Source organism: Sebastes umbrosus, chromosome 5 (genome assembly GCF_015220745.1).
Source record: "Sebastes umbrosus isolate fSebUmb1 chromosome 5, fSebUmb1.pri, whole genome shotgun sequence".
Lineage (NCBI taxonomy): Eukaryota > Metazoa > Chordata > Actinopteri > Perciformes > Sebastidae > Sebastes > Sebastes umbrosus.
Genome location: NC_051273.1, coordinates 10,069,231 through 10,083,915, shown reverse-complemented (window position 1 = coordinate 10,083,915; position 14,685 = coordinate 10,069,231). Strand labels below are relative to the sequence as shown.

The 14,685-nt window shown below is 42.3% G+C and overlaps 1 protein-coding gene across 12 annotated transcripts in view; it reads right to left on the bottom strand.

The window, feature by feature from the left end:
• lrrc7 (leucine rich repeat containing 7) overlaps positions 1-14,685 on the bottom strand; it is a 137,882-nt gene that overhangs the window by 17,744 nt on the left and 105,453 nt on the right. For 11 of the 12 annotated variants that reach the window (XR_005206867.1, XM_037769360.1, XM_037769358.1 and 8 more), the window contains 10 exons: positions 13,779-14,033; positions 13,502-13,624; positions 11,958-12,069; positions 7,742-7,961; positions 5,513-6,013; positions 3,926-4,150; positions 3,589-3,817; positions 2,722-3,072; positions 2,319-2,564; positions 504-716 (listed from right to left, as the gene is read on the bottom strand). Coding sequence is in view for 11 of the 12 variants with exons in the window: in XM_037769360.1 (XP_037625288.1) it covers positions 504-716; positions 2,319-2,564; positions 2,722-3,072; positions 3,589-3,817; positions 3,926-4,150; positions 5,513-6,013; positions 7,742-7,961; positions 11,958-12,069; positions 13,502-13,624; positions 13,779-14,033 (2,475 nt within the window). In the remaining variant the exon portion in view is untranslated. The remainder of the gene's footprint in view (positions 1-503; positions 717-2,318; positions 2,565-2,721; positions 3,073-3,588; positions 3,818-3,925; positions 4,151-5,512; positions 6,014-7,741; positions 7,962-11,957; positions 12,070-13,501; positions 13,625-13,778; positions 14,034-14,685) is intronic. The other variant, XM_037769362.1, reaches the window with a different exon arrangement.

Sequence of the window (14,685 nt, the reverse complement as noted above, 5' to 3'; positions counted from 1 at the left end):
CCTGCAAAATATTTGTATCCTTAACATGTGATTGCATTGATTCTGAATGTTTTTTCTTTTTAAAACAGGTGAAAATATCAAACACCAAAAAGTCAGTTTGTTTAAAGAGCTTATTTAGCCTATTTATTGACTTATTTATTGTTTTAAGATAATTTTAAAAACAATCCAAAAGCCATATTAAAATCAATCTACTAGAATTCTCTTGGTGACTTTTCACTTGTTCCAAAAAGGATTTTAAGACGAGTCACAAGGTCAGATTTCTTGTCACAATGCAGATTTTGTTTAATTGTATTTCAGGACATTATCCAGTAGTGAGTGTGCTGTAGGTCAGGCTGACAGAGCGACAGTGTGGATGGGACACACATGCAGCCGGACACATATCTGGTCAACCTTACAACACAGACTTACACAGATACAAACAGGGAGGGCCTCCGAATGCTGTGTGTGTGTGTGTGTGTGTGTGTCCCTTTTCAGTGTTGTATCAGTGCATTGCATTGACGTACCCTGTCCAATCGTTTGGCCTCTATGTGCCTAAGCAGCTGTTGCCTCCAGTCGGCAGGCATCCTGGAGGTGATGTCTTCAGGCTTCAGCGGTACGCCAGGTCTTACTTTGATGGTGTCGTCAGATGATTTCTCAGGGCAGGTTGCCAGAGTGTAGTCAGGGGGCATCTTCTCCAGCAGGGCAGCCATGGTGGGACGGGCTGACACTGGACGCGCCTGAGGACAACATTCATATTTTATGAAGATGATAAGAAATTAGGTTGGACTTGACAGTGATACAATTATTTAATTTAAAGCTGCACTAATCAATCATTTTTACATCAACAATGGAAAAAATGACTACGTGTATGTGACAGGGATCGTTCATAGTGACCAACCCACTGAGAATAAGCACTAATTTGCAGTTCCCCTCAGCTCTATGGGGCGTTCCAGCATCTTTCAGCTCATTGTTTTGGTTTTAGGGCCCGCAACCTCTGGTTCTGAAAAGTGACGCCAATGCTGAAGTGCCTTAAACTTGCATTCTTTCTAATAGCCAGCAGGGGGCGACTCCTCTGGTTGCAAAAAGAAGTCCGATTGTATAGAAGTCTATGAGAAAATGACCCTACTTCTCACTTGATTTATTACCTCAGTTAACATTGTAAACATGAGTTTACGGTCTCAATCGCTAGTTTCAAGTCTTCTTCAATACAGCATGATGTTCATTTAGTAAATTATGATCCCATTTAGAGTCATATTGAATAATAGACGGTGGAGGAGGTAGTGGCAGCCAGTGGCCTGAGATAATAGACCATAAAGCAGGGTATGCTTTAGGGCGTGGCTACCTTGTGATTGACAGGTCGCTACCACGGCGTTGTGCAGTCTGGGAGTTGTTTGTGTTTTCGTCTTACAACTTTAACCCTTTCACAGTGAGTTTTCAGTTCAGGAAAGTTAATTATAACCTTTTGGTCACCAAAAAATGTATTATTCAGCATTCGGTTGTGCTCCACCCTCTTATGTATCTTCTGGTTGCAAAAGTCCAAGATGGTGACGGCCAAAATGGGTGAGGTCACGGTGAGTCCGTCCACTTCCTATATACAGTCTATCCCCCCTAATGTTTAGGTTCACCACTCTCTGTACAACATTTCACGCAGTAATGCAGACACTATACCATACCATCGTGAAGCCTAAAGGTGAAGCTCTTAACATAGCAGGTGATGTATATTACAAACCTTCACTTTTGGTCTCATGCTTTGGCTAAAGACGGCCAGAATAAGACTCCAGTCATGAGTTCTCAAAATTAGTCTCCTGGTTTCCTTCGTGTCCCTTGGTCTTTTTATGGAGAGAGATGCCAGATGAGGTGCTTTGCTCATCTGATCAGCATGCTGCTGGACACCTCTCTGTGACTATTTTTGGAAAGTCTGACTTGGGGCTAACCCAGGACATGCTGAAGGGGTTATTTATGGATTCAGGGGAATGCTGTGGGATCTGGGGGATTTGGCTGAGGCAAAGGACACCTGCGCTACTCCGCTTAGTCGGCTGCTGCAACGACCTGGACCCAGGTAATTGGTGGAAAATGGATGAATAAAGATGCTTCCACTCAGTCACATACCGTACATACTGTATACTGTAATGTCAAGTACAGATACCTCTATGACAAAGTAGGCTGTTTGTCAGTACCTGGTATTTTGGGTAATTTTGGTAACTTAATTTTACAGGTCTGCAAATTTCATGGTAATTAGGTGATAATTAGCAAGTAACCTATTTGAAATTTCTGCAATGCAAAGACACACAGCTGTAACAGTTTACATCAGCAGCTCAGGTGACAGACAGACAGCCTACCTGAGATGCTCCGTAGGTCTCGGTACTGTAGCTCCTGGCAGACAGGGGGCGGCGCTGAGTGAGGCTCTTGGTTGGATAACCAATCATGGGCTTCTTCTGCTCCTGGTAGGTGGGATAGTCGTCATCATAGCGACCGTTTCTCTTGTTGTGCATCATCTGGCTCTGGCTGTCAGACATGTTGGTGAGCGCGGAGTGCTCCATGGGGGTAGGGTAGGCCACAGCCCGACCATAAAGAGGAGGGTCCGCCTGCGGACAGGAGAGTTTACAACTATAACAAACATCTACACAAAACCCCAAATGTATTTTAACAGACAGCGTTAATAACAAATGTTTGTATGTCAGTATTCATTTGATTAATTCATTTTCAACAGTTTTAAGACTAAAACACACACAAATCTCCTACCTGCTGTCTGTACTGAGCTTCCTGCAGCGCCTCCTGCTGGGCTTCATGGACTCTGCGGAACAAAGCGAGCTCTGTGGAGCTCACCAATGAATCTGCTCTCCTCAAAAACCCTGGCCTGGAGCGCTGTGCTGGGATTGGCTGCTGATGCTGGCTGGGCGGACCATCCTGGTTGATTGGCGATTGGGGGAAAGAAAACATCTCCAGTGGCGGATATGCACGATACCGAGGGCTCACCAACTCCTTGGGTAATGTCTTCCCTGGTTGATTGATGTACTCCAAGGCTTTCGATGAGTGGTTGACATAATCTGGTGTGTTGGGGAAGGGGGGAGGCACCCGACGGTCCATAGTCACCTGATTGGTTAGAATGGTTACTAGTAAGTCCATGAAAAGCTTTCAGGCATTGTTGTTGTCATACAAAACTGTTAATTTTTAGTTTTGTTATCTTAAAGTTAGTTACACTAAAAAATCCTCTGAAAATCTTGTTTTTGCTCTCCACCGGAGGTTTATCTTTTCACCTTGCTGCAGTGAACTTTAACATGAACTACATGAAAGATTGAGAAGAAGAACAAAATTTAAAAGAGTGAGCACCCAAACAGCAGAAAGACATAAATAGAGACTTGCTGGTGAACATAATGGAGAATTTAGCAGCTAAAGAGCCACATATTTCCCTTGTTGGTCAAGACCAAAACCAGAGCTAGAGGTAGAGCTGAATATTGGAATTACATTTGCCAGGAAGGATGATGCAAAATAAAACAATATTGTTCCATAACTGCTGGTAAAAGTTGTATTAACAACTTATTTCTGCTGCCCTCAAGTGGCCCAAAAACATCAGTTATTGCAGGTTTAAGAATGAGACTGGCTGCTAACCTGGGGGTTGTAGTTGTGGTCGAAGTGGTAGGCCTTATGTGGGACGGCAGGTTTTTGGTTCTGTCCTGACTGGTTCTGGTTGCCGTGTCCTGGGAAGATCAGCTCATCGTCTAACATGGGGGCAGACTGTGACCGCGACATGTTGGTCTGCTCCATAGAACCGGGCAAATCTTGACGGTCCAAACTAGTCTGTTGCTCGATGGATGAGCTGTAGCTGTCCATGGGAATACTGTCGAGAGAACAACAAGAGAAATCAGCGACACCGTTGCAATCACTTGACCTACTGACGTAACATGTTGATGCTCCTATTTGTTAAGTAAAATAACAACAAACTTACCTGTAGACCTTGTAGGAGCCGATGTCAATCTCATCGATGCTCTGTGACTTCTTAAACTTGGATCTCGTCTCCCTCATCATGGGGGACAGGCGGTCCGAGCTTTTACTCATCACCACGGTTACCTTGTTGCCCCCGCTGACAGTTAGCTGGTCCTTCCTGTTTCCATCCCCCTGATTCTCGTGGTACGTCCAGCTGCCAGGCAAAGGCCCTGAGCCTTGTTCCATTCTTGTAGCAAAAAACACGAGAAGTGTTATATTGACTAGAGCGGTGTTATAAAAGTAGAAAATAAAAGATAAAGACAGGTGAAACAGGGTCATTATGTCTGGAACCAGGTTAGTGTTAGTATCAATGAGATCAGAAATGAAGAAGAGGTGCAGCAGCTTCATAACAACAGAGGATTTTGCAGAAATATTATGAAAGCATTTTACTGTGGATTATCTGCAGCCAACATCGGATGGTTTATAATACAGCATTTACTCCACTCACAGATTGACATTTGAGATTGGGGCTGCAGCTAACAACTATTGTCATTACAGATTAATCTGTTGATTATGTTTTAATTAATCTATGAATTATCTAGATCATAAAATGAAAAAAAATTGTAAAAATACACATTAACATTAAAGAAGAAATGAAAATTATTAAATTTATAAGTATAAAAAATTGTCATATTTTGTGCAGTCATTCGCTAACAGACAATAGAAGATCTCTTCCTACCGAATGTCTGGTCATTTCTAACTGCAAAGTTGTTGCTAGAATGGCGGCGAGAACGGTTGCTAACAAACCTACGCCCCTTACACGTTCTGGATTTGGACAGGTTAGTTACAACCGTTTATCTACATGTGTACGTACGCAGGTGCCACATGCGGATAACACGCTGTTATTGGTCAACGTTGTCTTGGACGCGGCCCCGGGGGAGAGAGCCGGAGAAGGAATAAAACCTGCGACCACGAGTCACATTCTGTAGCCATTTAGTGGTTTCGGAGGAGAGCTCCAAGAATAGTTTTGTTTTTTAAACTCTGAACAGCAGCAACAGTGAGTGAACCGTCTGTGTCTGTCTGTCAGCATGTTAGCAGAACAGCAGTAGCAACAATTCTTTGAAAGTGTTTCTGTTACAACGGGTGATTACAAGCACAAAACTTCTGCATGTCATCGCCTCAATATGAAGGGCCGCCCCAAAGACTTCTCTTCTATAAGAGTCTATATTTTGTGAAGCTGCATCAGCGAATGTTTGGCATTTTTGCTTGATAATAAGCATAAATGTTAAGTTCATTATCTGATGATCATTTTTTTTGATTAATCAACTGATTATTTGAGTATTTGAGAGTGGAATCAGTCAAACCTGGAAAAGTTTCGAAACACAGGATAAAGAGCATTGGTTCCCTGTTATCTACCATATAGACCCAGGAGTATGACGGATAGGCTGATCAAAATGCTGCACCTTCAACCAGAGAAAAGGGTACAAATGCTGCTGTAACAGTTGGCTGAAATGAAAACCTACAAACCCCGGGGGTCGTGAAGCCTTCCACATAAACACATACACATTTCAGGGCTAACTGTGGGACTGTTGGAGCTCCATTCAGTTACCTTGGATCCAGGTCCTTGCGGTCAGGGTTGGGGCTGGAGGTGGGCGTCAGGTCCAGTTTGGAGGGAAAAGCGGTTCGGTCCTCCAGCGGGCTGGGGGTTCTGGTCCAGTTCTGCCAAGGGTTCTGGGAAGAATGTCCAGATTGTGGGTCATTGTCCGGAGTAGAGCGTTGATTGCCGTGGAATGGGAGCGTCTGAGTGTCCAGCTCCAGAGGTACACCTACGATTCGTTCCTGCCGGAGGAGGGGGCGCCGTCCGTGTGATGGCTGGCGGGGTTTGGAGCCCAGTGGTGGGTTTCCCTGACTACCAGTCGAGGATGGTGGGTCCATAGGAGACTCCTCAGCGTCAAAACCTGTGTTGTCATAGTGAGGGGCCTCAGACCAATCAAAAGGCTCGCTCAGTGGACGTCGATCCCCGCGCTGCTGCAGGGTTCCTGATGGAGGGGTTTCTCTCTGAGACAGCAGGGGCTTGGAGTCGATGGGTTTGGGGAACGACTGAGCCAGCCTGCAAAGTTACAAAATATTAAACACTAATTATGCTGTGGAAAATAATAAAATGAACTGAGTTATACTGAAGTGCCGCACTAAATTATGATGTGCTGTATATTCAATCAGAGCCAATGGGCACTGGGACAGCATAACTTTCTCTCCCTCTCTCTGATGTCTCTCTGGAAGATCAATTTGGCCAACAACCATGTTTGTTGTAATTAATGTTTCTGAGAGCAGCCTTGAAACAGAAAATATTAATGCCTTCAACCTCCCTCACTGCCACTCGCTGTTTGCAAATACCACATTTTTCACAAGTACACAGACGAAAGGACAAGTATACAGATTGTGATCTGTACATCACCCCAGGGCGTGTGAAATGACAACTTTAATGTCAAAAAATACCAAAGCGAGCTTTCAACCTGCAGGGGCTCCTTAGAACGAGGAGAGGCATGGGAGGAGTGAGGATGAAGAAATGAGATTTTAACATTATTATAGACGTACTATTCCGTTGATAGAGAAATAGAAAAGGTTACTGTCCTTTAAAAAAAAAAGATCAGAGTGAAAATTAGACCTATTAGACCAGTGTTTCCTAAACTTTTTTCTGGGGACCCACTTTTTAAAAATTGCAAACCATCGCATGTGTTAATGAAAACATATACAGTTTTTAAATACTTTATAAATGAGACCAAATAAATACATTTCTGTGGAGTAAACAGGCTCTCATTTTTTTCCTCTCATCAGTAAAACAAACAGAATGGACGCCTGCCTTTCATATGAGATTCAACGTTTTAAGTAGGCCACAATTATCAGAACAATACGAATATTCAGGCTCCCTCATGTGGATCAAAGATGTACTGCAGATATACGTAACTGTTAAATAAAAGAAAATCGGCAAATTTATTTGGCGACCCTGATAAAATCTCCTGCAACCCACCTGTGGGTCCCGACCCAGTCTTTGGGAATGACTGTATTAGACCGATAAATCAGACAATGACAAGAAAATGCCCAAAGATACGTTTCAGGTAGTGCAGAAATATCTTTCTAAATTGCTTAAACTGTAATTTAAACTATAAACTGTAAAATGGTTTGTTCAATAAACACATTTAGGGGTTTATGTCATGTGTTGACGTAAAAAAAATTATATTGTGGGGTATGAAAATATCGTTACCGGCATCAGGCTCCAATCTTCAGTATCGTTGAAGCTATACTGAAAATGTCAATAAATATGTCCGTCAGTTTAAGTTGAGATGTTTGTTGTAGTTCATAGCTTTGTGCAGTTTTTGATATAATTCCAAATCTGTCAAACGTCATCATCACAACAACGTCAGTAGATGGATCAAGCCTCTTTATTTGCTTCTTTTTATGTGTCGGTGTAAAAAAGAATCCTCTACAGTAGATAGTAGTGAAGCGTGGATTGGACAGCTTTGAAGCAGAGGAGAAGAGAGTGGAGAGGGGGAAAGACAGAGAATCCTGAACAGAAGACTGCAGCATCCTAATGACTCTCTGACCTTGACTGAGCGAGCGGAGAGATGAGAAAGACACAGAAAGATGGAGAGAGGAGAGGATGGATGGAGCGATTGGATAGATGGATGATATGGATGATAGATGGAGGAGATTGGAGAGGGGTTGGAAGCAAAAGAGAAGAGGAGATGATGGATGGTCGGAGGGATGTGATGAAATTGAACATGAAGCAGGCATGTGTGTGTGTGTGTGTGTGTGTGTGTGTGTGTGTGTGTGTGTGTACCTGTTGGTCCAGTGTGTTTGAGGGGCCTGGTCCTTGCTCGGGGCCGGCAGGGCGGGAGTGTGTGGGTGTGCGTGAGAGTGTGCGTGTGAGTGTGAGTGTGCGTTGCCGGGCGGGTTGGAGGAGCCGGAGGAGCCCTGTGAGGGAGAGTAGTCGGAGTAGGTGGCTGAGGAGCCGCTGTGGTTCAGACAGTGGAGCTTATCCACCTCTTCATCTGTAGACTCTGGACAGAGACAGAGAGACACACAGCGCTGCTCAGGGAAAATGTCACATCCTCTTCTTTCTGATAGCCCGAGTGCTCAAGTGCTAAAATGCCTTTGTGTCATGTCTGTATCTTATCCCCCTGGTTTTCATTTCTCTCCTCAGATCTTTATCATAATACCCAGTGGTATTGCTTGTATTGGTGGTGATTTAAGAATATGTTCAGGTGACTTAAATCACTTTGGTGGCCATATTTAAAACCACGGTGACAGTAGTTTCGGTACCCAGCTGATTGATACCTGAACGTATCAGCATGTGGACATCTCAAAAGAATGAACAGACAGGGCTAATTTCTGTTTTGATTTAATCAAAGATGCTCAACATCAAAAAGATTTTGTGTTTGAATGTGATAATCTAAACACAGATTTTTGCTATTTCTGCCCAAGGTAACTATTATTTTAAGCAACAGCTTGTGGCCACATGTTAACATGAAAATTCATGGAAACAATGTGTGCAGTGTTTGAACGAAACGATCAATTGGTCAACACATAATTAATAAAGACATTTAAGCCATTTATTTATTACGCAAAAATGTGTGACATGTGCCAGTTCCAAATGTGAGGATTTGAGCTTTTCTCTGTTTTATATCATCGTAAATTTTAAATCTTTTTTTTTTACTTTTTTCCCCCAAACAAAAAAAAAGTAATTTAAAGTCTTCACTTTTGGTTCTGATGAATTGCAATGGGCATTTTTCACTATTTTCTGATATTTAACAAGAATTACCACCTTGCGGTTGTATGTTGCCGTTTACATCCATCTCTGTCCAAAATGTCATCACTTCATCATTTTATCCTGTTAGACATTTGTGTGAAATTGTCATAATTAATGAATTCTTCAGTTCTGACCAAAGACATGTTTTGTGAGGTCACAGTGACCTTGTCCTTTGACCACCAAAATCTAATCAGTTCATCCTTGAGTCCAAGTGGATGTCAAAATCAAAGAAATTTGCTCAAGGCGTTCCTGAGATAACGTGTCCATGACAAAGGACACGTTATCGGACAGACGGACAACCTGAAAACATGATACCTCCAGCCACGGCTGCCGCTGGCTCAGAAGCATACAAATTAAACTAAACTATTTAATCAAAGATAAAATAATAATAATTCAAGGAATCCTTAGTTGCAGCTCCAGATGCGTCTTGTGTTTGCGTTTGTGTAGGTTGACAGTCAAGGGGGAAAGAGGTAAAGGGTCATGAGTGAAGCTATGGCAGAGCTAAGAAAGGATCCTCATATGAAAGTCAACACAATTTCATAATTTTAATATTGTGTTAAAGATACAGACCCTTATTAGGACAAAGCAATCCTCCCAAATCCCAGCTCGCTGTTTGGATAATGAAACTAAACTGTGAACTATGTTGCCAAAGCTTAAAAAGCTAATGAGAGCTACAGTACAACATCAGAAGTATATCCAGAATGGATGAGTTGCATTGAAGCCTGTATACTGCATCAGATGTAATGAGAGGCAGAAGAATCACATGTCTTTCTTAATCTTGTCATCTGTCTCTTAACCCAGATTCCTGCAGTGCTCTCATTATACATCTGGACAACATTGAGTCCACTGCACTGACGCAAGACACGGCCTGGTTATAAAAAATGTGTTTAACTGTTTTGAAAAATCTTTATTTAACCACACTAGTCCCATTTAAATCAAGAAGGAGAAGCTCTTTTGGAAGGGAGACGTGGAAAGAAAGCAGCATCAAAACAAACACAACAGTAGCAGAAAGGCAAAGCAGGGCCAGCGGGCTCATGAGTCAGACCTATTAAGATCTTGACAAAACAAACCAAAGAAAGCTCCTTATTAACTTCACCACCAGATCCTTCATTAAGAATTTACCCTCACCGGGACAGACAAGCCGTTTTAGTTTCAATCATTTCACAGCGAGTTCCCTGACAAAGGAGTAGATTACATGACGGAGCTCTGAATTAGACGGAGCAACAGTTTGTCACGGAGAAGAGATAATAAACTGTTACGGGATTAAGGCAGTAAATTATTTAGAACAAGAAACTGATTTTTGATAGGGCTGTAAAATTAGCTTTGGGCTCATTAGAAAAATGTGGTTTACCTCAGATGAAACTGAAGCCTTTGGGGCAAAATAAGTAAAAAGGGTCGAGCACACTTTAGACTGGAATCTAGATTCAGTGTAGAGGTTTATGGTATTCCCTCCCGCTCTCTGTTATGTGCTGGAATTAATCGGCTTTTCTACCAAGACTAATTAGTGGGCACTATTACAACATGCCCCAAAGCGCTGTACAATAGACTACATTAAATTACTGTGTCTACATGCGTGTGTATGAGCCTCTTTGTGTCGCTGCACATACAGACGTAGGCAAAATTGTTGGTACCCTTCCGTTAAAGAAAGAAAAACCAACAATGGTCACTGAAATAACTTGAAACTGACAAAAGTAATAATAAATAAAAATTCACTGAAAATGAACTAATGAAAATCAGATATTGTTTTTGAATTATGGTTCAGCAGAATCATTTAAAAAAACAAACTAATGAAACTGGCCTAGACAAAAATGATGGTACCCTTAACTTAATATTTTGTTGCACAACCTTTTGAGGCAATCACTGCAATCAAGTGATTTCTGTAACTCTCAATGAGACTTCTGCACCTGTCGACAGGTATGTTGGCCCACTCCTCGTGAGCAAACTGCTCCAGCTGTCTCAGGTTTGAAGGGTGCCTTCTCCAGACTGCATGTTTCAGCTCCTTCCACAGATGTTCAATAGGATTTAGATCAGGGCTCATAGAAGGCCACTTCAGAATAGTCCAATGTTTTGTTCTTAGCTATTCTTGGGTGTTTTTAGATGTGTTTTGGGTCATTATCCTGTTTGAGGACCCATGACCTGCGACTGAGACCAAGCTTTCTGACACTGGGCAGCACATTTCGCTCCAGAATGCCTTGATAGTCTTGAGATTTCATTGCACCCTGCACAGATTCAAGACACCCTGTGCCAGATGCAACAAAGCAGCCCCATAACATAACCGAGCCTCCTCCATGTTTTACATTAGGTACAGTGTTCTTTTCTTTGGATGCTTCATTTTTGCGTCTGTGAACATAGAGCTGATGTGACTTGCCAAAAAGCTCCAGTTTTGTCTCATCTGTCCAAAGGACATTCTCCCAGAAGCTTTGTGGCTTGTCAATATGCATTTTGGAAAATTCCAGTCTCGCTTTTTTATGATTTGGTGTCATCCTCGGTTGTCTTCCATTAAGTCCACTTTGGCTCAAACAGTGACGGATGGTGCGATCTGACACTGATGTACCTTGACCTTGGAGTTCACCTCTAATCTCTTTGGAAGTTGTTCTGGGCTCTTTGGTTACCATTCGTGTTATCCGTCTCTTCAATATGTCATCAATTTTCCTCTTGCGGCCACGTCCAGGGAGGTTGGCTACAGTCCCATGGACCTTAAACTTCTGAATAATATGAGCAGCTGTAGTCACAGGAACATCAGGCTGCTTGGAGATGGTCTTATAGCCTTTACCTTTAACATGAAGGTCTATAATGTTCTTTCTGATCTCCTGAGACAACTCTCTCCTTAGCTTTCTGTGGTCCATGTTCAGTGTGGTACACACCATGATACCAAACAGCACAGTGACTACTTTTCACCCTTTAAATAGGCAGACTGACTGATTACAAGTTTGAAGACACCTGTGATGCTATTTACAGGACACACCTTAGTTTAATATGTCCCTATGGTCAAACTATTTTACATCTTTTCTAGGGGTACCATCATTTTTGTCCAGGCCAGTTTCATTAGTTTGTTTTTTTAAATGATTCTGTTGAACCACAATTCAAAAACAATGTCTGATTTTCATTAGTTAATTTTCAGTAAATTTTTATTTATTATTACTTTTGTCAGTTTCAAGTTATTTCAGTGACTATTGTGGGTTTTTCTTTCTTTAACGGAAGGGTACCAACAATTGTGCCTACGTCTGTATACAGCACCATACAGTACCTTTCTTGTCCTTCCCCAGGAGCACCACCTTCGGTTTGTACATCGGTGGTTCCACCAGGGTGGGCCTCATGTCAGAGATACGGATGTCGTTGGGAGAGCCGCCCATCGAGTCCTGTGGAGAGACAAAACCCACAGGTAAGACGGCCTTAGACAGCCGAGCTAGAAGCTTGCGAGCTAATAGGCTAATGACCACCAAGTTGTGGATAGTGTGCAGCAGCCAGAATCGCTCAGTTAAATTTTTAAGCTCATCAATTTTTTAACCTTATAAATAAAACAGCTGAATCAGGAGACTGCTTGTCCCGTCAGTCTGTGAAACTAATGTTAGTCAAAGCTGACGAAGTGGGAAGCTGTAAACGATCTGATAAAGAGGTCATCAGATATGCTTTGATACTGAAAACTTCAAAAGTTAAATAGATAAATAATGAGCATTTTAATTAGCAAGTATTTAGCAGTAGCTGGTATATTTAAAGGAACCCTGTGGAGTTTTTCACCTTAAGTAGCACTAGGGAATGTTTTTTTATGAGTGTGTGCCCGTTTTGTTTGTCTCTTGCCTCGAGGATGCACATACATGCGCAAATGCATACTAACTTTGATGTGAATACATTCATAACTTCTTGTAGATCAACTACAACTAAGGCCTTGTCCACAAGTACACTTGGTATTTTTGTAAACTTAGCTTTTTCTATGCGTTTTGGGATTTCGCCCACACGCAATCGCCGTTTTAGGTCACTGAAAACGGAGCTTTTGTAAAACTCCAGCCAGGGTGAAGACTTTCAGAAACTCCATTTTCAGTGTTGACTGGGAAGACGGAGTTCTTGGTTTGTAATGTCAGAGTGTGCTCCGTTATCTCCTTTGTGAGGTGTCATTAATGAGGTTACATGTCATGCAACAGCGGCATAAACACATCCATGGAACGGTGGGAAATCTTTCTAACATGACTTTTCACATCTTTACACATAAATGTACAGTTACTCTTTCACTATATGGAGGAGCAGAGAATGTGCTACTGAGATCACTGCTACATTATCCAACGCAACACTCCCACGACAAAGACCCCGTTGCTGGTGTGTGTGTGTGTGTGTGGCCCAACCTGTCCACTGGCCTTGACAGCGCTTCAATTGTGTTTTTTGTGTTTTCGTACAAACAGAGATTTTCTTTAAACCGCGCTTTTGTGGACGGGATTTTTTTTGAGAATGAAGGAGGACAAACGCAGTTTACAAAAATATCTGTGTACATGTGGACTAAGCCTAACAGAGAATGTGCTGTGATCTGTGTAGCATCACACCACTAGACAACACTGACTAGTGTCTACATTGTCCTTAATTCTTACCCTGATAACTGTAAAAATCACAAGACACGAGATATATTAACTTAAAAAAAACATGAATATGGCTGTAAAGGTGAATGAAATCTGGTAACTGTATTACAACAAGATAAAAACACCAAATGGTGGCACAATTCTGTCTGAATTTACTGTGTGTGTGTGTGTGTGTGTGTGTGTGTGTGTGTATATGTGTATGTGTGCAGCACTCTATGTGACAAACCTCAGAGCTCTCCGTCAGGTCCTCTTTGTCCTTCCTCTTGGGAATGTCAATGCCAGAGTTGTGCATTGATCCCTGATCCATTAGCTGAGACTGAGAGAAGTCCTGCATCTCTCTGTCTATCACCTGGAAAACACAAACACACACACACACACTCAAATAATTTGTGCTGCGTGTCTTTTGATCACAGATCTCAATCCTGCAGACACACTGATATGTACTGTGTGGTGATATTAAATGCATGTGTGTGAGTGAGTGCATGTGTGTGTGTGTTTCCTACCTCTTTGGGAGGCAGGGGCCACGGTGGTTCGTACTGTTCTTTGCTGAGGTGTGTGTGTTCCATGTTGGTTCCTGCCGAGGTGGCAGTGCCTGTGCTCAGCTGGTGCTGGTGCTGGTGCTGATGCTGGTGCTGGTGTTGGTGCTGGTGCCCGTGTCCGGCGTGTACGCTTTTACCCACAAGGCTTTGCACTGACTTGACCATGTTCTTGAGGTCCTCAGGGTAGGGTGTTGGGTAGCGCTTTAGGTTTATCTCCACCTACACACAACAATGGAAATGGGTTCAGCAAGACGTGCAAACACAGAACACACACTGAGCAAAGATTAAGTAGGAAGGGGTGTTTACCGACGTGAAACTTCAAAACAGTCTGTTGAAATGTTTCTTTCATTCATTACTTGTTGTCTCTTGCTAGTTTCTTTCTCAATGGCTGTTAATTGACATTGTGTTGCTGACCGTTCAAAAATGTTTCAGACAAATCAGAAGAGATCATAATAGTAATATGAGAAGAACTAAATGTTACTCGGAATATATTTTGAACTGTGAATTCACTTTTGAAAGTTTACTTTAAAGGAGCAGTGTGTAGGATCTGGCGGTATCTAGCGGTGATGTTGCAGACTGCAACCAACTGAAACTTATCCCATGTACCAAACGTGTAGGAGAACTACGGCGGATGACACGAAAATGCAAAAACGCAAAAAAGCGAAAACGCAAAAACGCAAATGGCTCTTTCTACAGCCAGTGTTTGGTTTGTCTGCACTTGGATACTGTAGAAACATATGCCGGCTCCGTGAAGAGGACCCGCTCCCTGTGTAGATACAGTATAAACGGCTCATTCTAATCTAACGAAAACACAATGATTCTTATTTTCAGGTGATTATAAACTAAAGGAAACATACTTATCAATATTGTA